Source organism: Mustelus asterias, chromosome 1 (genome assembly GCF_964213995.1).
Source record: "Mustelus asterias chromosome 1, sMusAst1.hap1.1, whole genome shotgun sequence".
In the NCBI taxonomy this organism is placed as follows: Eukaryota; Metazoa; Chordata; class Chondrichthyes; order Carcharhiniformes; family Triakidae; genus Mustelus; species Mustelus asterias.
In genome coordinates, this window is record NC_135801.1 from 188777063 (window position 1) to 188802845 (window position 25783).

At 48.3% G+C, this 25783-nt stretch overlaps 1 protein-coding gene across 1 annotated transcript in view; it reads left to right on the plus strand.

Annotated features, from left to right (window-relative positions):
* Nucleotides 1–25783, plus strand: part of LOC144500809 (dedicator of cytokinesis protein 2-like) — a 1379043-nt gene that overhangs the window by 1166175 nt on the left and 187085 nt on the right. The window contains exon 36 of the mRNA XM_078224279.1: nt 22078–22118. Within this exon, the coding sequence (XP_078080405.1) occupies nt 22078–22118 (41 nt within the window). The remainder of the gene's footprint in view (nt 1–22077; nt 22119–25783) is intronic.

The following is a 25783-nucleotide window of genomic DNA, read 5'->3' on the forward strand; positions in this document are numbered from 1 at the left end:
CACCGCTGTTTCACATTGGACAAACCTGGGAGCTCTGCCTTTGAGAGAATTGCCACAGTCGTGATTTTGTCCTGACGCGATATGCCCACAATGCACCACTGACAGCAAAGATGGAAATTGTTGAGCCTCCCTTCTTGGTAGCTGGGAGATGTCAGTGTTTCATGGCCATACAGCATATGGGCAGCACGGTGGCACAGTGGTAGCACTGCTGCCTCACAGCACCAGGGACCCGGGTTCGATTCCCGGCTTGGGTCACTATCTGCATGGACTTTGCACGTTCTCCCACGTGTCAGCGTGGGTTTCCTCCGGGTGCTCCGGTTTCCTCCCACAGTCCAAAAATGTGCAGGTTAGGGTGATTGGCCATGCTAAATTGTCCCTCGTGTCAGGGGGATTAGCAGGGTAAATATGTGGGGTTATGGGAAGAGGGCCTGGGTGGGATTGTGGTCGGTGCAGACACAATGGGCCAAATGGCTTCCTTCCGCACCGTATGATTCTATGATTCTGACAAGGTGCTGAGAACACAAGCTTTAAAATCCATCAGCTTGGTATAACGGGTCAGCTTGATGTTATTCCAGGTGCACCTCATGGGTTGGCCAATGGTGGTAGCTGTTTTCTCGAGGCAAGTTCTGCATCAAAAGACAGAGTGTCTGTCACCATGACACTGAGGCAGCAGAACTTGCTAACCACTTCTCAAAATGGCCAACAGTCGGGAAAAGGGAGGATTTTTTGGTGAGCTGAGCTTTATGAATTTCCAGCACTCTGTGCAACACAGAGGCCGTCTGGCCGTTCATGCCAGTAAGGCAGGGAGGGTGGGGGGGTGGGGGGGGTGGGGGGGAGGAAATGAAACCTAAACCCACTAGAGAGGCCAGTAGCAGAGTGCTCAGGGGGCCATCAGGAATGTGCTGATCTCCCAGTATAATGGGAGATCGGCTGACATCCGCCCCCACCCACCCCCGACCACCAGCCCTCTTCCCCCAGACATGGCCGGGCTCCCAATCACCAGCTCCGACCCTGATCCCTGATCCCCAATCGCTGGCCCCAACCCCTGACCCGACCCCTGATTGCTGACCTTCTAGTCACCACCACCCTCACTCGAGCACCAGCCCCACCATTAATCCCCATCCCTTGATGCTGAGTCCCCCCTTTCCGCCCCTCTCACTGACCATCCCCCGCCTGGTTCCATCACTGTCTGGCCCCTTCCCCCATGAGGCTCCGCCCATCAGGCCCTACCCCTTTGGCACTGCCCGGTGACTGGTGGGCACTGCACAGTGCCTGGTGGGCACTGCCAGGGTGCCAGCTGTCAGTGCCAGGGTGCTCAGTGGGCAATGTCAGGGTGCCAGGCTGGCACCGCCAGAGTCTTAGGCCCCAGGGGCACTGCACCCCTTCTGCTCCCGACCTCCTCGGGGCCTCAATGGCCTCCAGTTCCAGTGGCAAGACTATCATATCTGGTGCCCTTTGCTGGGGATTAGCTGTGATCCTGCTGGTGGGAACCTTCTCCGGCTAGGTGAGAAATCCAAGTGAGCTGAGGCAATAGCAACCAGACCTGGCTAAACTGATTTAAATGAAAGAATGAATATTTAACTTACGTCAAAAAAATGGCACTGGAAGATTGTGAGCTGCCAGCTGTCAGGTGGGAATTAGATTTTTTGGGTCCCACTTAAATTTTCTACCCTGCTACACTGGTCGACTAGCGTAGCGGGGCGGGAAAATCAAGCTCTATATGTTTGAGTAAGATCACCTCTCACTCTTACACTTCATAATCCATCTGACAATTCTTTACCCTCTCACTTAACCTATCGAAATCCCTTTGTAGACTTCTTAGGTTCTCAACATAATTTACTTTCCTGCACAGCTTGGCATCATCAGAAAATTTAAAAACAATTGGTCTCTTCATTGAAGTCATTGTTATTGATTGTAAATAGAAGCTACATATATTAGTACAGAGGACCCTGTTCTTTGCAGACAGAAAGAACACATACACACATTGCACCTGTTTCAGCTAAATAAGTGACAGCCATTTGCTGATTCATTCCTCAGCGCAATGCCCTAATGGATCAGGGTCAAGCTGCCTGGTTTAAAAATGCTTGGAAGCTATCTGTCAGTCACCATCAACTGCTGCAATCTCCATGGCAATGACTCAAATCAGCGTCCACTTGCCAACCATTCAGCATTCTCTTTGCATACAGTATAAATTGTTGTTTTGCCCTTAAACAGGTATTGTTGCAAAATGCTCTGATGAGTGGAAGGTGAAAAGCTTTGGCATGTCTCTTTTTTCAGCAATACTCAAGATCATAAATAGTTGAGGCCCCAGCACTGGAGTGCGGCACTCCATTAGGGGCGGCACACTGACACAGTGGTTAGCACTGCTGCTGCACAGCGCCAGGGACCTGGGTCCGATTTCTGGCCTTGGGTGACTGTCTGTGTGGAGTTTGCACGTTCTCCCCATATCTGCGCGGGTTTCGGTTTCCTCCCACACTCCAAAGATGTGCAGGTTAGGTGAACTGGCATTGGTAAATTGTCCCTTAGTGTCCCAAGATATATGGATTAGCCAAGGTAAAAGTGTGGGGTTACGGGGAGAGGGCAGGGGAGAGGGTTTGAGTAAGATACCCTGTCGGAGAGAGAGAGAGACTCTGATGTCTCTGTCAGAGAGTCGGTGCAGACTTTATGGGCTGAGTGGCCTCATTCTGTAATGTAGGGATTCTATGATTCTAGTTTTTGATTTGATTTATCATTGGCACATATCAGTATACAGTGAAAAGTATTGTTTCTTGCGCGCTATACAGACAAAGCATGGCGCGCATAGAGTAGGAAAGGAGAGAGTGCAGAATGTGCTAGGGTGTAGAGAAAGATCAACTTAATGAGTTTTAGAAGCATCGAACGAAAGTAAGAATAGAATTAGAAGCCGCCTCGCTCCGGTGCCACCTTGAAAAGTACTTGCCTACCTGAAAATCACCCGTTCATCCCTTTTCTCTGCTGTCTGTTAGCGAACCAATCCTTTATCCGTGCTGATATGTTACCCCCCACCGCTTGCATCATTAGAGAACTGAAAAGTATTTATCTCGCCAGTATAGACGCAAAGGGGCCGAAAGAGCTTCGTTTTGAGCTGTAAATGGACTGTGTTGCCATAGTTTCCCATCCTTTGATATCCTGTTTTTAAAAACAAGGAACGTGGGTGTTTTTCCTTCCCCTCTGAACACCAAGATCTCTGACACAGAAGCTGCGTTCAAGCTCTTGTTGCCACTTAAGAAGCTTATTTTGCATAAATTACCAAATCCCTTTATTTATATTAGAAAAGTAAACATTTTAGCTGCTTCAGGATTTCCTCTTCCAGCATGGTGCCTGCTGAATCATTTATTTTTGCAAATCATTAATAAAACAGTTCAGGATGGATGAATCACTCTGGCATTTATTGCTTATTACCATATTTGTTCTGGCCTTTCTCTGATAACAATTAAATATGATTTATTTTAAATATTGAGCGAATGTCTGTGCTCATTAAGCTGAGAGATGCCAATGATGGGGAGAGAGGGAGAAGAAAGGTTAACAGTTAGGGCGGAACGGTGGTACAGTGGTTAGCACTCCTGCCTCACAGTGCGAGGGACCTGGGTTCGATTCCCGGCTTGGGTCACTGTCTGTGTGGAGTTTGCACGCTCTCCCCGTGTCTGCGTGAGTTTCCTCCCACAGTCCAAAGGTGGGCAGGTTAGGTTGATTGGCTATGGTAAATTGTCCCGAATGTCAGGGGAATTAGCAGTTTAAATATGTGGGGTTACGGGAATAGAGCCTGGGTGGGATTGTAGTTGGTGCAGACTCAGTGGGCTGAATGGCCTCCTTCTGTACTGTAGGGATTCTATGAGCGTGCAATGTTAATTTTTAAAAATTCATTCGTGGGACATGGGCGTCGCTGGCTGACCAGCATTTATTGCCCATCGCAACTTGCTCTTGGAGGGCAGTTGAGAGTCAACCACATTGCTGTGGCTCTGGAGTCACATGTAGGCCAGACCCGATAAGGACAGCAGATTTCCTTCCCTAAAGACATTAGTGAACCAGGTGGGTTTTTCCGACAATTGATTCATGGCCATCAGTAGATTCTTAATTCTAGATATTTTTATTGAATTCAAATTCCACCATCTGCCATGGCAGCATTCAAACCCAGGTCAACAGAACATTAGCTGAGTTTCTGGGTTAATAGTCTGGCGATGATAGCACTAGGTCATCGCCTCCCCTGTAATGCTCCCGGATTAGCAGCGACAAATGGAGAATAAACTAACTCCGAAACGAGAACAGAAAGTTCTGGAAAGTCAGTCAATACCTGTGCTGAGAAAATGGGACAATTTTGAGGCAAGATTTGAATGCAGGGTCCAATCTTGATGAATAAAATGGGTTCCCTTCTTTGAGGGCGACACCGTGGCACAGTAGTTAGCACTGCTGCCTCACAGCGCCAGGGACCTGGGTTCGATTCCCAGCTTGGGTCATTGTGCGGAGTTTGCACATTCTCCCTGTGTCTGCGTGGATTTCCTCCGGGTGCTCTGGTTTCCTCCCACAGACCAAAAGACATGCTGGCTAGGTGCATTGGCCATGCTAAATTCTCCCTCAGTGTACCCGAGCAGGTGCCAGAGTGTGGCAACTAGGGGATTTTCACAGTAACTTCATTGCAGTGTTACTGTAAGCCTACTTGTGATGCTAATAAGTAAACTTTAAACTTGAAGAATTGAACTAAGAGTCATAATTTGAGGATAAGGGGTACACTTTTTAGGACTGAGGCAAGGAGAAATTTCTACACTCAGAGAGTGGTGAATGTGTGAAATGCAGTGCCACAGGAAGTAGCTGAGGCCAAAATGTTGTGTAATTTCAAGAAGAAATTAGACATAGCTCTTGAGGCTAAATGGATCAAGGGACATGAGGGGAATATTGAATTTGATGATCAGCCATGACCATAATGAATGGCGCAGCAGGCTCGAAGGGCCGAACGGTTTCTATGAATAAAAAATGGTGAGGTTAATGGGGTGAGGCTAAAATCAATGAAGGAAATTGGAACATTCAGCCCTTCAACCCTGTTCTACCATTCGACTGGACAAGTGCTGCCCTGTATCAATTCCGTTTACATCATGGACCCATGTCCCTAACGTCCTTACCCAAGAAAAGTCTATCATTCTTACTTTTGAAATTGTCAGTTGATGTTTCAGTTTTTTAAATTTATTCTTTGTTGGTGTCACTGGCTTGGCCAGCCTTTGCTGCCTATCTCTAATTGCCCTTGAACTGAGTGCCTTGTTTGGGTAGTTTCAGAAAGCAGTTAAGAGTGGACCACATTGCTGTGGCTCTGGAGTCACATGTAGGCCAGACCGGGTAAGGGCGGCAGATTTCCCTCCCCTGAAGGACATTGGTGAAGCAGATGGGTCTTTACGACAATCAACAATGGTTTCATGGCCACCATTACTGAGACTAGTTTTCAATTTTATGGATTCTATTTAAATTCCATCAGGTGCCGTGATGGGATTTGAACACAAGTCCCCACATCATTAGCCTGGGCTTTTGGATTACTAGTCTAGTTGCCATAGCTGCGTGGGCAAAGGAGTTTCAGGGAACATAGGAGGTGGAAAGTAAGGATGCCTTTTTTAAAAAAAATTCCTTCTCAGGATGAGGGCACTTAGAATTTTATCAGTTTCTATGAGATTCCCTCTCACTCTTTTAAACTCCAGTGAAGGACAAACCTGGGCAATTTTCCATATTGTCGGATAGATGCCATGTCATAGCTTAGTTGTTCTGAGGAGATATCTCATTTTGCAGCGCGACACTGGGACTGGAGTTACATATGGGCCTGAGCTAGGGAGGGTTGGCAGGTTTCCTCTCCTAAAGTACAGTAGTGAACCAGTTGGGTTGTAAGAACTATCAGGCATTACAGCTTCACGGTCTCTTTACTAATGCCAGCTTTTCATTTCCCGATTTACTTTAACCTCAATTCAAATGCCCATTGTTCCAGTATAGCTATGACATAGCATCTATCCGACAATATGGAAAATTGCCCAGGTTTGTCCTTCACTGGAGTTTAAAAGAGTGAGAGGGAATCTCATAGAAACTGATAAAATTCTAACAAGATTAGACAGGATGGATTCAGAAAGAATGTTCCCAATGGTGGGGGAGTCCAGAACGAGAGGTCATAGTTTGAGGATAACGGGTAAACCTTTTAGGACTGAGGTGAGGAGAAATTTCTTCACCCAAGGAGTGGTGAATGTGTGGAATTCACTCCCACAGAATGTAGTTGAGGCCAAAACTTTGTGTGATTTCTAGAAGGAATTAGATAGGGCTCTTGGGGAGAAAGGGATCAAGGGGTATGGGGGGAAGGGGGGTGAATTTGATGATCAGCCATGATCATAATGGATAGAGGAGCAGGTTTGAAGGGCCAAATGACCTACTCCTGCTTCTAGCTTCTGTGTATGTTTCCAGGTAATTCCACTGTCAATTCTTCAGATACTAAATAGTCCATGCGTGCTTGCAGCTGCAAGACCTGGACAAACATTCAGACTTGGGCTGATAGATAGCAATTAAAATTCATCCAACAGGCAATGACCATCTCCACCAAGGGAGAATCGAACCCAATCCCCCTTGACACTCAATGGCATTACCATCACTGAATCTCCCACTATCAACATCCTGGGTGGGGGGGGTGGTTTACCATTGACATAAAACTTAAGCCATATAAATACTACGGCTACAAGAGGCTTAAACTTAGCAACAAACATCAAAGACAGTCACTCTCACTTCACCTCTTGAGTTCTGCTATTTTGTCCATGTTTGGACCAAGTTTGTAATGAGGTCTGGAACTGAGTGAACCTGGCAGCATTTCAACTGAACTTCAGTGAGTAGATTACTGCTGTGTGAATGCTACTTGATAACATCATCAAAGACGCCTTTCATCACTTTACTGATGAAGGCAATGAACCAGTGTTATCACCGCGCTCTCTATCAGTACCCAGACCCCAACTAGGGAACAGATAATCCTACCAGCAGGCACAGAGCTGTGAAAGAACCCCCTTGTGGAATACCCGTTCCCCTCAAAAATGCCATCCCATCAACTGAGCCACCCTCTGGGTTTATGGCAATTGGGCATGTTCTCCTAATCTTTCACCTTAATGTTGTCGGCTGCCAAACAAAACATGTTTGTTGACAGCATGGTGGCATGGTGGTTAGCATTGCTGCCTCATAGCGTCAGGGACCTGGGATCAATTCCCGGTCTTGGATGATTTGATTTGATTTGATTTATTATTGTCACATGTATAATGCAATGAAAAGTATTGTTTCTTGCATGCTATACAGGCAAGGCATACCGTTCATAGAGAAGGAAAAGGGAGAGTGCAGAATGTAGTGTTACAGTCACAGTTAGAGTACAGAGACAGATCAACTTAGTGACTGGGTGACTGTGTGGAGTTTGTACATTCTCTCCATATCTGCGTGGGTTTCCTCTGGGAGGTCCAGTTTCCTCCCAAAGTCCAAAGATGTGCGAGTTAGGTGGAATGGCCATGTTAAATTGCCCCTTAGTGTCATGGAGATTAGCAGGGTAAATATGTGGGGGATATGGGGATAGGGCCTGGGTGGGATTGTTGAAAGTGCAGGCTTGATGGGCTGAATGGCCTCCCTCTGCACTGAAGGGATCCTGTGATTGACGATAGAGATTAGGCTGTCAATTTGGTAATTGATTGAGTTGGAATAGTCCAGTCTAGTCCAGGGATAAAGGGGGAGGTGGCTAGATGGGTGGAGAACTGGCTTGGTCATAGAAGACAGAGGGTGGTAGTGGAAGGGTCTTTTTCCAGCTGGAGGCCTGTGACTAGTGGTGTACCGCAGGGCTCTGTATTGGGACCTCTGCTGTTTGTAATTTATATAAATGATCTGGAAGAAGGAGTAACTGGGGTGATCAGTAAGTTTGCGGACGACACAAAACTGGCAGGACTTGCAGATAGTGAGGAACATTGTCAGAGGCTACAGAAGGATATAGATAGGCTGGAAATTTGGGCAAGGAAATGGCAGATGGAGTTCAATCCTGATCAATGCGAAGTGATGCATTTTGGTTGGAATAATGTAGGGAGGAGCTACACGATAAATGGAAGAACCATAAAGGGTGTAGAGACGCAGAGGGACCTGGGTGTGCAAGTCCACAGATCTTTGAAGGTGACGTCACAGGTGGAGAAGGTGGTGAAGAAGGCATATGGCATGCTTGCCTTTATAGGACGGGGCATAGAGTATAAAAGTTGGGGTCTGATGTTGCAGATGTATAGAACCTTGGTTCGGCCGCATTTGGAATACTGCGTCCAGTTCTGGTCGCCACACTACCAGAAGGACGTGGAGGCTTTGGAGAGAGTACAGAGGAGGTTTACCAGGATGTTGCCTGGTATGGAGGGGCTTGGTTATGAGGAGAGATTGGGGAAACTGGGGTTGTTCTCCTTGGAAAGACGGAGGATGAGGGGAGACTTAATAGAGGTGTATAAAATTATGAAAGGCATAGATAGGGTGAACGGTGGGAAGCTTTTCCCCGGGTCGGTGGTGACGTTCACGAGGGGTCATAGGTTCAAGGTGAAGGGGGGGAGGTTTAACACAGATATCAGAAGGACATATTTTACACAGAGGGTCGTGGGGGCCTGGAATGTGTTGCCGGGCAAGGTGGTGGAGGCGGACACACTGGGAACGTTTAAGACTTATCTAGACAGCTACATGAACGGAGTGGGAATGGAGGGATACAAAAGAGTGGTTTAGTTTGGACCAGGGAGCGGCGCGGTCTAATTGTTCTTTGTTTCTCGTTTCAAGGCTTCATTCTATGATCAACTTGCTGGTGCCAGTACAGAGCGAGACTGCGGGAACCTGTCTCGGGGGCAGGGAATTCATATGGTGTTCGTGGAAGTGGAAATGAATAGGGTTGGGAAGCATTTTCCGATCAGGGCCAGTGTGATCTCCTGGACTCGTTTCGATCGCCTCAGGGGGTCGGAGAGGAATTTCCCAGATTTTCTTTTCCCCATATTGGCCCTGGGGTTTTCACTCTGGGTTTTCGCCTCTCCCTGGAGATCACATGGTCTGGAATGGAGGGGTGGGGGTGAGCGAATAGGTTGTGATGAACAAAGCATCGTAGCTGTGAGGGACAGCTCGGTGGATAGGATATTGGTATGTAGGTAGGCTGGAAAATTGGGCGGGGATCCTGGATTCAGGATTCAATCCTGGACCGGGGAGCGGCGTGGGCTTGGAGGGCCGAAGGGCCTGTTCCTGTGCTGTATTGTTCTTTGTTCTTTGTTCTTGTTCTTGTCTTTTATCCACAGGATGTATCTGGGCAATTTTGCACATTGTTGAATGGCTACCAGTGTTGGAGCTGTACTGAAGCAGCTTGGATAGGGCTGTGGCTAGTTCTGGAGCACGGGTTTTCAGAACTGGTGCCACAATATCATTTAGGCCTATAACCCTTGCTGTGGACTTTCTGCTCAAGACTTTCAAATCCCTAGGGAAATTCATTCCCATATTTCCAGAGCAGCTATTAGAAAGGCCAGATATAAAGTAAAATTTCCGACTCAATAACCTCCTTTAATATAAATCACCGATGAAAGTACCTGTTAAGATATTTCCATTGCTCACTTGGCTTCTCGAATACTTTGGTTTAAAAATTCTGATCTCCAAGTTCATGTGACTCCGTGGTCTCACCCCTCACTATCACTAGGGACTGAGGGTCATCGAGGTTTAGAGCATGGAAACAGGCCCTTCGGCCCAACTTGTCCATGCCACCCAGTTTTTACCGCTAAGTTAGCGCTAAGCCAATTGCCCGCATTTTATATCCCTCTATACCCATCTTACCCGTGTAACTGCCAAGATGCTTTTTAAAAGACAAAATTGTACCCGCCTCTACTAGTACCTCTGGCAGCTTGTTCCAGACACTCGCTGCCCTCTGAGTGAGAAACTTGCCCCTCTGGACACTTTTGCATCTCTCCCCTCTCACCTTAAAACTAAAACCTCTAGTTTTCGACTGCCCTACCTTTGGGAAAAGCTCCCCTTGAGAAATAATCAGAGATGTTACCTCAAAGATCTTCCTTAACCAAACCTTTGGGTGGCATGGTGGCACAGTGGTTAGCACTGCTGCCTCACAGTTCCTGGGACCTGGGTTCGATTTCCAGCTCGGGTCACTGTCTGTGCGGAGTCTGCATGTTCTCCCCGTGTCTGCATGGGTTTCCTCCGGGTGCTCCAGTTTCCTCCCACATTCCAAAAGATGTGCTGGTTAGGTGCATTGGCCATGCTAAATTCTCCTTCAGTGTAACCAACAGGCGCCGGAGTGTGGGGGATTTTCACAGTAACTTCATTGCAGTGTCAATGTAAGCCTACTTGTGACTAATAAATAAATAAACTTTAACTCCTCATCCTTGTTTCCTTGACTCCCTGTCACATGTTGTCTGGACATATTCCTGTGAACTTCTCTTGGGATGCATCATACTGGGATAAAGGTAAAGTATCCCTCGTCCTAGATGACCATGGGGTTGCTCTCCCCTTTGAGAGGGAGAGCTGACTGGTGGTGATTTAACCTGAGGGTCACCACACCTCAGGTGAGCAGCAAGGTTGAGAAGCCAGGGCCTTCATGAATAAGCTCGGCCGGGACGGGAATTGAACCTGTGCTGTTGGCATCGCTTGGCATCACAAACCAGCTGTCCAGCCAACTGAGCTAAACCGACCCCCGTACTGTGATAAAGGCGTCATTGAAATGCCAGCTGCTATTCTCCAATATTCCCCCTAGTGCTGTGTTTATCCATAAAACCCTCAGGCTCCCCATTCAGATTCACTGATTCCAAGTGAATGAAGGTTTTCAATTGTCTCCTGATTAGTGACCTGATTTAAACAATCTACAGATAGGGACTGCCAACATTCTGCTAATTTGTGCTCAGTTATCGGCAGCTTATTTTCTTCTGGTTCAAATGTGCAGCGTCCGAGGACTGGGTTGAACCTGCCAGAAACTCATTTTCGCTCAGATCCTTACAGGTAGGGACAAAGGGTAGCTTCAAGGGTTAGGGTGACACGGTGGCACAGTGGTTAGCACTGCTGCCTCACAGCACCAAAGACCTGTGTTCAATTCCAGCCTCGGGTCACTGTCTGTGCAGCGACTCCACATTCTCCCCATGTCTGCGTGGGTTTCCTCCGGTTTTCTCTCACACTCCAAACATGTGCGGGTTAGGTTGACTGGCTATGCCCAATTGACCCTAGCTTCAAGGGGATTACGGGGATAGGGTGGGATTGTTGTCGGTGCTGGCTTGATGGGCTGAGTGGCCTCCTTCTATACTGTGGAGATTCTATTCTATTCTATTGGGCGGCATGGTGACACAGTGGATAGCACTACTGCCTCACAGCACCAGGGACTCGGGTTCTATTCCCGGCTTGGGTCATTGTCTATGTGGAGTTTGCACATTCTCCCCTGCATGGGTTTCCTCCGGGTGCTCCAGTTTCCTCCCACAGTCCAAAGATGTGTAGGGTTAGGTGGGTTGGCCATGCTAAATTGACCCTTCGTGTTAGGGAGATTATCAGGGTAAATATGTGGGGTTACGGGAATAGGGCCTGGGCGGCATGTGGTCGGTACTGACTCAATGGGCCGAATGGCCTCCTTTTGAACAGTATGATTCTATGATTCTATTCGATTCATCCCGACAAGTCCGGGTTGGAGCTGAAGCCAGTTTAAAATGAAAGAGACATTAAGTGGTTCACAGTGCGGTGGTGATTGCTCAAGTGTACAATTCCTTCGTGCCTTTAAACAGCACCTCCCCACATCTTAAACCAATTCGCGGCTGATGAGTTAATTCTTATGTGTAACGGTTTGATGCATTCTGTAATCGAGGCACAACAGTCAACTGATTAGCAAGGCCCCATGAACAGAAAATTAGACCAGTTAAGAGTTAATCTGATTTTGGCTGTGGTTCTTCAGGGGAAGACGCTGGAGGGTTCACTGAGGGGACTCCCAAACAACGAAACATTGAAAATTTGTTTTTTTATTCATTCGTGGGACATGCATTGCTGGCTGACCAGCATTTATTGCTCAACCCTTGTTACCCTTCAGAAGATGGACAACTGTTTAAGTTTATTTATTAGTGTCACAAATAGTCTTACATTAAAACTGCAATGAAGTTACTGTGAAAATCCCCGAGTCTCCAGACTCCGGCACCTGTTCGGGTACACTGAGGGAGAATTTAGCACGGCCAATGCACCTAACCAGCACATCTTTCGGACTGAAATGCAACTGAGTGGCTTGCTAGGCCATTTGAGAGGGCACATGAGAGTCAACCACATTGCTGTGACTCAGGAGTCACATTTAGGCCAGGCCAGATAACGACGGCAGATTTCCCTCTCTAAAGAACTTAAGTGAACCAGATGGCAATTGGCAATGGTTTTAATGGTCATCAGTAGAATATTAATTCTCGATATTTTTAATTGAGTTCAAATTCCACCATCTGCCGTGGTGAGATTCGAATCCTGGTCCCCAGAACATTAGTTGAGTTTCTGGATGAATAGTCTAGCGATAATACAACTGGGTCAACACCTCACCTACTGGTAAACTGAAATTAAAAGCAGAAAATATTGCACAAACTCGGCAGGTCTGGCAGCATCTGTGGAGTTCTGTGGAAGGATAATTTGGACACAGAATGTTAATTCTGTTTCTCTCTCTGCAGATGCTGCCAGACCTGCTGAGTTTATCCCGCATTTTCTGTCTTCTTTACACTGAACGGACTGTTGAACCTTTCCATAAATGATATCATGAAATCCTTTCTGTCCACATGTGGCCTCAATTCAAGTTCTAAGAGTGGAAGTAGCATTGCAAGTTAATGAAGCAGCAAGCAGTAGCAATAAGGGTCTTTGTTTCCAAAGGGACAGAACTGAAAACCAGCAAAGTTATGTTACACTTTCATCAAACTTTTGTTGAACTGCACTTGGGATTACTGTACACTGTTCTGGTCCCCATCTAATAAAAAGTATGCAGAGGCAATGGAGAAGCAGAGGAGATGATCCAAGAGTGATCCTATCAAGAAAAAGTGGAGAGGCTGGGGCTTTTTCTCCACACAAGTGAAGACTGAGAGGTAGAATCATAGAATCCTACAGTGGCCCAACGAGTCTACACCCAACCACGGTCCCACCCAGGCCCTATCCCCATAACCCCATGCATTTACCCTAGTTAGTTCCCCTGGCACTAAGGGACAATTTAGCATGGCCAATCCACCTAACCTTTAGACTGTGGGCGGAAACCGGAGCACCCGGAGATAACCTACACAGACACGGGGAGAATGTGCAAACTCCACACAGGCAGTGACCCAAGCCGGGAATCGAACCCAGGTCCCTCGTGCTGTGAGGCAGCAGTGCTATCCACTATGCCACTGTGCCACCCAATAGTCGTCACAGAGTCATACTGACCAAAAACAGGCCCTTTGGCCCACCATGTCTATGCCAACCACCAAAATACCAATCCATACGAATTCCATTTACCAATTTTTAAAAAATTCATTCATGGGACGTGGGCGTCGCTGGCTGACCAGCATTTATTGCCCATCTTTCATTCCTGAAGGCAGTTGCAAGTCAACCACACTGCTGTGGCTCTGGACTCTCATGTAGGCCAGACCAGGTAAGGACAACAGATTTCCTTCCCTGAAGGACGTGAGTGAACCAGATGGGTTTTTCCGACAATCGACAATGGTTTCATGGTCATCAGTAGATTCTTAATTCCAGATATTTTTTATTGAATTCAATTTCCACCCACCTGCCGTGGTGGGATTCAAACCCAAGACCCCAGAACATTAGCTGAGTTTCTGAATTAATAGTCTAACGATAATACCACTCGGCCATTGCCTCCCCTACGTGCAAATTGTCACTCTTAATCAGTTTGGTGTTCATTCATAAAGCTGTTATGGGATTGTACATGTGAGGTTCCCCAGCTCACTGTGTGATGCACCTCAATGAGCACCCGGAAACAAGGCTTTAGAACTGAAGGCTTTAATACATTAACAATGAAACTACTAACACAAATTCACCCGTTCAGACTGAAGGGGTCCTGCCGGAGCAGGGGGTCTTATACCCTGCCACCGGAGGCGGGACCCCACTGGAGTGTGCCATGATAACATTTAGGACAGGTAAACACCCTAACCCAACAACATAGTACAACCCCCATAACAACAACACCCTAGCCCAACAGTAACACAATAACAACCCCAGTGGTGAACCAACGATGGTTCACCACATTCACCCCTCCTTTAGGAACCAAAGGTGGCGGGGTGGATGAAAACAGACAATGACAAAAAAAATAACAGGATTCACAAGTCCAGACGGTCTGGAGGACCACACCGACGCTGCGATCTTCTCAACACCGGTTGCGAAACCGGAGCAGGTGCTTGCGGTGGCTCTCTCAAAGCAACATCTGGCTGTCCCCTCAAAGACTCCCGGGCCGGCCGGCCCTGATGAGGCGATGGTGTAGGGGATCCTGGAACGTTTGGTGGTGGTGGTGGTGGTGATGATGGTGGCGCCGATCTCCGAGTCTCAGGCAAGCTGTACATGGGAGTAAAAGTGTTATGCACTGGTCCCGGTGCTGACCGCGCCACGTCTGGGGAAGTAATGAGGAGTAGTGGATCTGTGACTGGGGGAATAGGAGCGACAGGAGTTGCTACGTCCCCTGCGGGCGCCAGGTGTCTAATGGAGACAGTGTCCTCTCGCCCGTCAGGATATGCCACATAGGCATACTGAGGGTTGGCGTGGAGGAGTTGGACCGGTTCGACCAAGGGGTCGGACTTGCGAGCCCTCACATGGCGCCGCAGAAGGACGGGTCCTGGGTACGTCAACCAGGCTGGCAATGAGGTCCCCGAGGACGACTTCCGAGGGAATGAGAACATCCTCTCGTGGGGAGTAGCATTGGTTGCCGTACACAGGAGGGAGCGGATAGAATGGAGCGCAGTTGGAAGGACCTCCTGCCACCGGGAGACTGGAAGGCCCTTGGATTTCAGTGCCAGTAGGACAGCCTTCCAGACTGTAGCATTCTCCCTTTCCACCTGTCCGTTACCCCTAGGGTTGTAGCTCGTGGTTCTACTAGAGGCAATCCCGAATGAGAGCAGGAATTGCCTCAAGTCGTTGCTCATGAACGACGAGCCCCTGTCGCTATGAATATAGCAGGGGTACCCGAACAGGGTAAAAAGCTCACTGAATGCCTTGATGACGGTGGCAGTCGACGTGTCCGCACAGGGGAAAACAAACGGAAACCGGGAAAATTCGTCTATTATGTTAAGAAAATAGACATTCCGATCCGTTGAGGGAAGGGGGCCCTTAAAATCTACACTCAGCCTCTCAAAAGGGCGAGTGGCCTTGACCAAATGTGCCCGGTCTGGTCGATAAAAGTGTGGTTTGCATTCTGCGCAAATCCGACAACTTCTAGTAACTGACCTGACCTCCTCCACCGAGTAGGGTAGGTTGCGGGCTTTTATGAAGTGGTAGAGTCTGGTGACTCCAGGATGACACAGATCATTGTGGAGAGCCTTCAAGCGGTCCTCCTGCATGATGGCGCATGTTCCGCGCGAGAGGGCATCCGAGGGCTCATTGAGCTTCCCTGGACGATACATAATATCGTAATTATAGGTGGAGAGCTCAATTCTCCACCGCAAGATCTTATCGTTCTTGATCTTGCCCCTCTGCGTGTTACTGAACATAAACGCCACGGATCGTTGATCCGTGATCAGGGTGAACCGCTTACCTGCCAGGTAATGGCGCCAGTGTCTGACTGCCTCCACAATGGCCTGAGCCTCCTTTTCCACCGCTGAGTGCCGAATCTCTGGGCCTTGAAGGGTGCGGGAAAAAAACGCGACGGGCCTGCCTGCCTGGTTTAGTGTGGCGGCTAGGGCGAAGTCCGATGCATCACTCTCCACCTGGAAAGGGATGGATTCATCCACCGCGTGCATCGTGGCTTTCGAGATGTCGCTTTTCAAAACCTTGAAGGCCAATTGGGCCTCCGGCGTAAGTGGGAAGGTCGTGGACTTAATGAGCGGACGAGCTTTGTCCGCGTAGTTGGGGACCCACTGTGCATAATACGAAAAGAACCCGAGGCATCTCCTCAGTGCTTTCGTGCTAGCGGGCAAGGGAAGTTCAGTGAGTGGGCGCATACGGTCTGGATCAGGGCCAATGACCCCGTTTTCCACCACGTATCCGAGGATGGCTAACCTACGCGTACGGAATACGCACTTCTCCCTGTTATAGGTCAGATTCAGGCGAGATGCAGTGCGTAGAAAGTGTTGGAGATTCGTGTCGTGGTCCTGCTGGTCATGGCCGCAGATGGTGACGTTATCCAGGTACGGGAAGGTAGCCCGCAACCCGTTCTGGTCCACCATTCGGTCCATAGCACGCTGGAAGACCGAGACCCCATTGGTGACACCAAATGGAACCCTGAGGAATTGGTATAGACGACCATCCGCCTCAAAAGCCGCATATTGTCGGTCCTCTGGGCGGATGGGGAGTTGATGGTAGGCGGACTTAAGGTCTATGGTAGAAAACACTCGGTACTGCGCAATCTGATTGACCATATCAGAAATGCGCGGGAGAGGATACGCATCCAGCTGCGTGTATCTATTAATGGTCTGACTATAGTCGATGACCATCCGAGGTTTGTTCCCGCTTTTGACTACCACGACCTGCGCTCTCCACGGACTAGCACTGGCCTGTATGATCCCTTCCTTGAGGAGCCGCTGAACCTCAGATCTAATAAAGATCCGGTCCTCAGCGCTGTAATGCCTACTTTTAGTAGCGATGGGCTCGCAGCCAGGTACCAGATTTTTAAAAAGGGATGGTGTCGTGATCTTCAGGGTGGATAGATTGCACGCGGGGCGCTTTGGGCAATTTGGAGGCTGCGGCTGGTTCCCTACTGCCAGTGAAGGGAGTGGCCCACCGTACTGTAGGATCACACTCCTCATGTGGGCCATAAAGTTTAGTCCGAGGAGAATTGGCGCGCAAAGGTGAGGTAGCACAAGGAGCCTGTATTGCTCGTAAACTGTGCCCTGTACCTCAAGAGTTACCATACATCGTCCTTGGATCGGTACAGACCGGGACTGTGATGCCATGGAAATTGTCTGTTTGGCAGGGAGAACCCGGAGTCCACACCTTTTAGCAGTTTCAGGGTGTATGAAACTTTCGGTGCTCCCACTGTCAAACAGACAATTCACAGTTCTGCCACTAACCTTTACCTCCATCATAGAATGTTCCAGTCTGTAATGCCTGGTCTGATCCAGAGAGATCGACGCCACCGTTGGCCCCTGGGCGTCACTGCATGCTGCCGATGTGGATGCTGAGGACCCCTGCTGGTCGCTCCTAGTCGTCGTGGACCATGATGGCCGCCCCCATGAATCGCATGTGGCCGAGGGCTCCAAGCGCAGCGACTCCTGGTGGTCTTCCTCCTCCTCTGTCTGCCACGATGGCGCCGTCCTGAGATCGCACGTGGTCGGACCTCGTGGGTACTGCAGCGCCGAAAGAGATGGTCTCCGTTCTGGAGGGTTACAAGCTGCACCGCCGTTTTTAGGTTTGGACCTGCAGACTTTGCTGTAGTGGCCTTTTTTACCGCACTGGCTGCAGATTGCCGTTCTTGCCGGACACTGCTGCCGTGGATGCTTAGCATGTCCAGCTGGACTGCTGTAATGTTGGAGACGTCATCCTTCGGGCGAGAGGTTAAATTGAGGCCTACTTCGTTGCTCTCTGAGGAAGACAGAAACGATAATGTGACATTCTTTCAAAGAAAAGCAATCTCAATCGATGCCTTAAAAAAGTGATCTTGTAATGTATTCCTCTCTTACGACAGTGAATAGGATCACTTAGAATCATAGAAATCCATTCGGCCCATTGAGTGTGCACTCCCAACTAGGCCCTATCCTCATAACCCCACATATTTACCCCACTAATCCCTCTAACCTATGCATCCAGGGACACCGTGTCCAATGTATCTAACTTGCACATCTTTGGACTGTGGGGGGAAAAAGGAGCACCCGGAGGAAACCCACGCAGAGAATGTGCAAACTCCACACAGTGACCCAAGACGGGAATTGAACCCAGGTCCCTGGAGCTGTGAGGCAGCAGCGCTAACCACTGTGCCACCGTGCCGGCCCCCAGTGGAACAACTTCACTGACAGGGAAGTGGTCTGAGACATCCTGAGGTTGTGAAAGTTACCAAATGGAAGTTCTCCCCCAGTCAATCCTTACACCAGAAGCCACATGAATGCACTTTGTGGCGACTTCACATCCAAAGCACAATAACCTTCCAAGCTCCTGTCAGTCTGTGAGACTTTTTTTTAATCAGGCCCCACTTAATTGTTTATTCAACAGTTCAAGGAGGCCCGCAGAGAGCACTCAACTGAAGCTCACATTTGGCACCAAGTTGATGAGACTTGTAAAATGCACTAGCGGCTCTGTGATAAATCTGGGACGGAATTGACAAAATTAATGAGCTTCTCGTTAAAAGTCAGATAATTGGGGAACATTCAAAGTGCTCTCGCTTGGTGAGTGCATCTGGCTGTATGCTGGTTGAATCCCAACCTCTTCATTACCCCTGCATCCCTTTATTTTAGTGATATTGTGTTTTTATCCACGTTAATTAAGACGCCAGCTCTTCATATTTCTTTTGCAAAGCCAAACATTAGCTACGAACCTTTAACTTTGATGGTCCATTCTTAGTCCTTGATCTATTGATTTTCCCTGTTCTCATTGCCTCCTCTGATCTCAGATGGAGCTCCCACCATTGCTAAACATCCCTTGATAACAAGAGAACAACAGAAGAAATGGGAGCAAGCGTAGGCCACTCAACTCCTTGAACTTAGCTTATCAAGAAGATCATGGCTGGTCTGATAGTGGTTTAAACTCCATGTCCATGCCTGTCCCCCACAACCCTCAGCTCCCTCAAACATCTGTCTTAACCCAGTCTTGAAAATCATAGAATCCCTACAGTGCAGAAGAAGGCCATTTGGCCTATCAAGTCTGCACCGACAACAATCCTATCTGGCCCTATCCCCGTAACCCCACATATTTAATCTGCTAATCCCTCTAACCTACACATCCCAGGACACTAAATGACAATTTAGCATGGCCAATGCACCTAACCCGCACATCTTTGGAGTGTGGGAGGAAACTGGAGCACCTGGAGGAAACCCACACAGACATGGGGAGAATGTGCAAACTCCACACAAGCAGTGACCTAAGCCAGGAACGAACCCGGGTCCCTGGCGTTGTGAGGCAGCAGTGCTAACCACTGTGCCACCGTGCCACCCTAACACTATCTAACCCAGCCTTGAAAATATTCAGTGACCCTGTCTCCACTGCTCTCTGGGGTAAACCACATCAATGATAAATGGCCCTCGGAGATAAAAATTTCTCCTCATCGCCATATTAAATGGAAGGCCCAAAATTATGAAACTGCGTCCTCTCTTTCTTGATTCCTCCATATGAGAGGAAACATCCTCTCAGCATCTACCTTGTCAGTTTCTCCTTCATGCCAGGCACTTCTTTAGCCCTCTCATCAGCTTTAAATTGTCCACAAAAAATTGCTGGACTTGAATCTCCTAATCAGGGCAACCAGTTTGTGTGGCACGGTAGCACAGTGGTTAGCACTGCTGCCTCACAGTGCCAGGGACTCAGGTTCAATTCCCGGCTTCGTTCACTGTCCGTGTGGAGTTTGCACATTCTCCCCGTGGCTACGTGGGTTTTCTCCGGGTGCTCCGGTTTCCTCCCACAGTCTGAAAGACGTGCTGGTTGGGTGCATTGGCCCGAACAGGTGCCGGAGTGTGGCGACGAGGGGAATTTCACAGTAACTTCATTGCAGTGTTAATGTAAGCCTACTTGTGACTAATAAATACACTTTACTTTTACTTTACTGTTTAAAACTCATTTCTGGCACTACCTAACATTCTTTCTCCCTTTTAACTCTGATGGTGTCCTACAATCTGAGTCTTGTCTGAATGCAAATTTGTCAATTAAGAGAATGCCAAACGGCTTGATCTGATTTGATTTGGTTTATTATTGTCACATGTATTGGGATACAGTGAAAAGTATTGTTTCTTGCACGCTATGCAGACAAAGCAGACCGTTCATAGAGAAAGAAAGGAGATGGTGCAGAATGTACTGTTACAGTCATAGCTAGGGTGTAGAGAAAGAACAACTTAATATCTGGTAGGTCCATTCCAATGCCGAATGGCGGCAGGGAAGAAGCTGTTCTTAAGTCGGTTGGTATGTGCTCTCAGACTTTTGAATTAAAGCATTGTTACAGGGTTTAAAAGAGTTAGAGTTTTAAAAGCATAGAATGAGAGTAAAAGATAGGGTAAAAGAGGGTATGCTGGGCACAGCTTGCAAGAAGTTGCGACGCTCCGGCGCCATCTTGGATCTACTATGAGAGTCAGTATAGACTCATTGGGCTGAATGACCTCCTTATGCACTGTCGGGACTTCATGATTTTCTATGATGAACATTGCCCAGCACATGGTGGAGAACTCCACTGCATTCCTTTGGAAGAGCATCATGGGGTCATCTACGTCCATCTTATGGGGCAGTCAGGGCCACGGGTTCATATCTCACCCAGATGACGGCACCTCTCAACAGTGTGGAACTTTCTCAGCGCTGCGCTGGGAATGTCAGACCAGATTATGTGCTGTAGCTGGATGTGAGTGCGCAGCCTTCCAACTCAGAAATGAAAGTGATACCCACTGAGCCATGACTGACACCCGAAAACAAATCCCTTCAAATAATTAGCAAACGTTTTCTCTTCTATTTGCCGTGTGTCGGGAGAAAATTGCTCTCTTTACTTATTAAGGCTAGTTTCTCTGGCTCTTCACGACTCTCCTCGCAGTCCTTCACGCTCAGTAATGCATTGAATTTTTGATAAGCTTGCTGCAGCTCTGAGCCAGAAGATGGGCAATGAAGCTTGGCTTACAAGTGTGTTTTCTATTTCGAAGGAGAAGTGAACCAGTGAGTGTTTGAAAATGAGAGGATCAAAGGAGAGTTTAAAGCCTTTAGCTCTTCTGATGCCTTCAGTCTAGTGTGCCCATTACCAGTCTTATTATTCAATATATCATTAGCACCAAAAATGGGACCTTGGAGACCATTACGATGCATTAAAAGGGACCATGTATGCCTACAAAAGCTATAGATAGGAATTTGCTAATTAAAAGACTAATGTTTGAAGTGCCGCATCTCCGTGTAAACCATAAGGGCAACACGGTGGCACCGTGGTTAGCACTGCTGCCTCACAGCGCCAGCGACCCAGGTTCAATTCCTGGCTTGGGTTACTGTCTGTGCAGAGTCTGCATGTTCCCCCCGTGTCTGCGTGGGTTTCCTCCGGGTGTTCCGGTTTCCTCCCACTGTCCAAAAGTTGTGCTGGTTAGGTGCATTGTCCATGCTAAATTCTCTCTCAGTGCATCTGAACAGGCGCCGGAGTGCGGCGACTAGGGGATTTTCACAATAACTTCATTGCAGTGTTAATGTAAGTCTACTTGTGACAGTAATTAATAAACTTTAAACATTATATCAGCATTGAGGATGTGGGAGAAGAGAGGGTGAGATTTTCCAGCCAGTCTCGCCAGCAGGTTTTTAAATTATCCCTTCGTGGGACATGGGCGTCTCTGGCTGGCCAGCATTTATTGCCCATCCCTAGTTGCCCTTGGACGGCAGTTAAGAGTCAACCACATTACTGTGACTCTGGAGTCACATGTAGGCCAAACCAGGTAAGGACATTTGTGAACCAGATGGGTTTTTCCGACAATCGACATGGTTCCATATTCTTAGGCTGGAATTTTACCGGCCCGCCTGCCTCCGGAATCGGAGGCTCGGAGAACATCATTCTCCATTGGCCTTGGGTGGGGATTGTACGAACCTCGGGAGGACGAGCCAGTAAAATCCCGCCCTTAGTTTCAGATATTTTTTATTGAATTCAAATGCTGCCGCGGCGGGATTCGAAACCGGGTCCCCAAAACATTGGCTGAGTTACTGGATTAATCGTCTCGCCTCCCCTAATTTAATTGGTCCCTGAGGAAAGAGATAGCCTTGGTGGCTCAAATGGCTGATTTTGTTTTCTCTTCCCCTCTGCAGAATTTCTACAAAGACATTGACCGAGAGGAGATGTACATACGGTGAGTGTGCAGTGCATTGTTCCTCAATCAATCAAAACCTTTCGCTTCGACAAATCCTCCTCGACATGCACGGGTCAGAAACTCTCGCAGTCCTGACACCTCCTTCGAGAGGGTGCTGTGTGACTCTGCTCTAACCATGCATCTTCCACAGGATTTCCCCCAAAGCTTGCGGCTGCTACACTCGACGTTAGCACATCTCATGTGCATAGGTGTCCCGTGTAATTACACAGAATTACATCAAATTACATTTAATTACATAGAATTACATTTTATTACATCCAATTACATTGATTTTTAAGGGCAGAATCAGGCCGCTTGGCCCATTTATCTATGCTGGTATTTATGCTCCAATTAAACTTCCTCTCTACTATTTCATCTCACTCTATCAACTCCTTTTCCACTCCTCCCCCCCTCAAGTGCTTATCTAGCTTCTCCCGAAATGTATCGATACAATTCATCTCAGCCACTCCACATGGTAGTGAGTATCATATTCTTGTTCTATGTGACAAGGTTCCTCCTGCCATTCTTTAAAGTGTTTAGTTTATTTATTAGTGTCACAAGTAGGCTTACATTGACACCGCAATGAAGTTACTGTGAAAATCCCCCAGTCGTCACACTCCGGCACCTGTTTGGGTACACTGAGGGAGAATTTAACATGGACAATGCACCTAACCAGCACGTCTTTCGGACTGTGGAAGGAAACCCACACAAACACGGGGGGAAAATGTGCAGATTCCGCACGGAAAGAGACCTGAGCAGGGAATCGAACCCTGGTCCCTGGCACTATGAGGCAGCAGTGCTAACCATTAGGGTGGCATGGTGGCCCAATGGTTAGCGCTGCTGCCTCACAGCACCAGGGACCCAGGTTCAATTCCCGGCTTGGGTCACTGTCTGTGGGGAGTCTGCACATTCTCCCTGTGTCTGCGTGAGTTTCCTCCGGGTGCTCTGGTTTCCTTCCACAGTCCAAAAGACATGCTGGTTAGGGGCATTGTACATGCTAAATTCTCCCTCTGAATAGGCGCCGGAGTGTGGCAACTAGAGGATTTTCACAGTAACTTCATTGCAGTGTCAATGTAAGCCTACTTGTGACACGAATAATTAAACTTTAAACTTTTAAACTTTAAAACATTGTGCCACCGTGCCATCCTTGTTGGATTGATTAGTGACTGTCTTATATTTCTGGCTCCTAGTTTTTCCCTCTCCAAAATATGGAAACTGATTGTATCTTATTGAACCTTTCATATGTTTAAAGACCTCTATTTAAATCAACTCTAATGCTTGTGATTTCTAAGAACAAGAACCCCTATCTTGTTCACTCTTTCCTGATGGATATACCCTCTCTGTTCTGGTGTCATCCTCATGAGTTCTGAAAGATCACATGGTTGTGAAGGTATCAGAGGGAGGTTTGGACAGGATATTGGGAGGTTTGGGTGGAATATTGGGAGATTTGGGCAGGGTATTGGGTAGGTTTGGGCAGGATATTGGGAGGTTTGGGCAGGATATTGGGTAGGTTTGGGCAGGATATTGGGAGGTTTGGGCAGGATATTGGGTAGGTTTGGGCAGGATATTGGGTAGGTTTGGGCAGGATATTGGGTAGGTTTGGGCAGGATATTGGGTAGGTTTGGGCAGGATATTGGGAGGTTTGGGCAGGATAATGGGTAGGTTTGGGCAGGATATTGGATTGGTTGTCAGGGAAGCATTGTTTAACCATGGCCATCATCATGTGTGGGATAGGCTTGATGGTCTTTTCCTCTCTGTAAATCTTGTATTTTTAAAATTCATTTGTGGGGCATGAGCATCACTGGTTGGCCAGAATTTATTGCCCCTCCCTAGTTGCCCGAGGGAAATTTGTGGGAAAATGGGAGTAACTACCACTGGTAGCTACTCCCATTTTACCACTGGTAGCTACTCCCTTTCAGAGTGATTTCCAGAGTGAATCTCTGACACAGAGTGCCCTAGCGGGATTCCCTCTGAAAATCAGAGGGTGGGGTCTCATCCCACCCGAGAGGATGGCGGCATAGTGCTGAGTGGGCCGTTACGCATGTGCCAATCTGTCAGAGTGTAGATTGGCACATGCGTAGTGGTCCCAAATTGCCAGTTGCATTGCCAATCGCTGGCCAGCCCAATCAGCACTGCCAGGCTGGTGGCACTGCCCGAGGAGCACCCCCCCCCATACCCCCGACCTCCCAGAGGGGTCTCAATGGCCTCTCTTCCCTCCAGCGGGGTTGGCCACCTGTTTCCCATTAGTGGGGAGCAGTTGTAAACCCTGCTGTAGTGAACCACTCCTGGCAGCGGAGGGGAGATGCTAGCGGGTCCGGAGACTTCAGTCATGTGACTATCCAGGTAAGTCTTAAACGATGTCAGCCTGCCTGCCTCCACCACCCTACTTGGCAGCGCATTCCAGGCCCCCACCACCCTCTGTGTAAAAAACATCCCTCTGATATCTGAGTTATAATTCGCCCCTCTCACCTTGAGCCCGTGACCCCTCGTGAACGTCACTTCTGATCTGGGAAAAAGCTTCCCACCGTTTACCCTATCTATCCCCTTCATAATCTTGTACACCTCTATTAGATCTCCCCTCATTCTCCGTCTTTCCAGGGAGAACAACCCCAGTTTACCCAATCTCTCCTCATAGCTAAGACCCTCCATACCAGGCAACATCCTGGTAAACCTTCTCTGCACTCTCTCGAACGCCTCCACGTCCTTCTGGTAGTGCGGCGACCAGAACTGGACGCAGTACTCCAAATGTGGCCTAACCAGCGTTCTATACAGCTGCATCATCAGACTCCAGCTTTTATACTCTATACCCCGTCCTATAAAGGCAAGCATACCATATGCCTTCTTCACCACCTTCTCCACCTGTGTTGCCACTTTCAAGGATTTGTGGACTTGCACACCTAGGTCCCTCTGTGTTTCTATACTCCTGATGACTCTGCCATTTATTGTATAACTCCTCCCTACATTATTTCTTGCAAAATGCATCACTTCGCATTTATCCGGATTAAACTCCATCTGCCACCTCTCCGCCCAATTTTCCAGCCTATCTATATCCTGCTGTATTGCCCGACAATGCTCTTCGCTATCCGCAAGTCCTTCATGACACTTAATCTGCAGCACAGTGGCACAGTGGGGGTGGCTCGGTGGCACAGTGAGGGTGGCACAGTGGGGGCGGCTCGGTGGCACTGTGGGGGCAGTTCAGTGGCACAGTAGGGGTGGCACGGTGGCACAGTGGGGGTGGCACGGTGGCACAGTGGGGGTGGCACGGTGGCGCAGTGGGGGTGGCATGGTGGCGCAGTGCGGGTGGCACGGTGGCACAGTGGGGGTGGAATTCTGAGGTGGCACGGTGCCACCCGCACTGAGGTGGCACGGTGGCACAGTGGGGGTGGAATTCTGAGGTGACAGGAAGAATTAATAGTTGCATTATTCACATTGAAGAAATAAGGAGGTCAATGTGAATAATGCAACTATTAATTCTTCCTGTCACCTCAGAATTCCCTCCCCCCCCCCCCCCTCCCCATCCTCAGTCTCTCCTTCTTCCCACACTCTTCAGGGATTTAAAAACTTTGAAGTCAGCCAAATACTTCTCTTTTTTTTGTCCCTTCAACTTCATGTTGTCATTTTACCAATGGGCCTCATTCTCTCGCCTTGATTTCTTCTATTTGAAA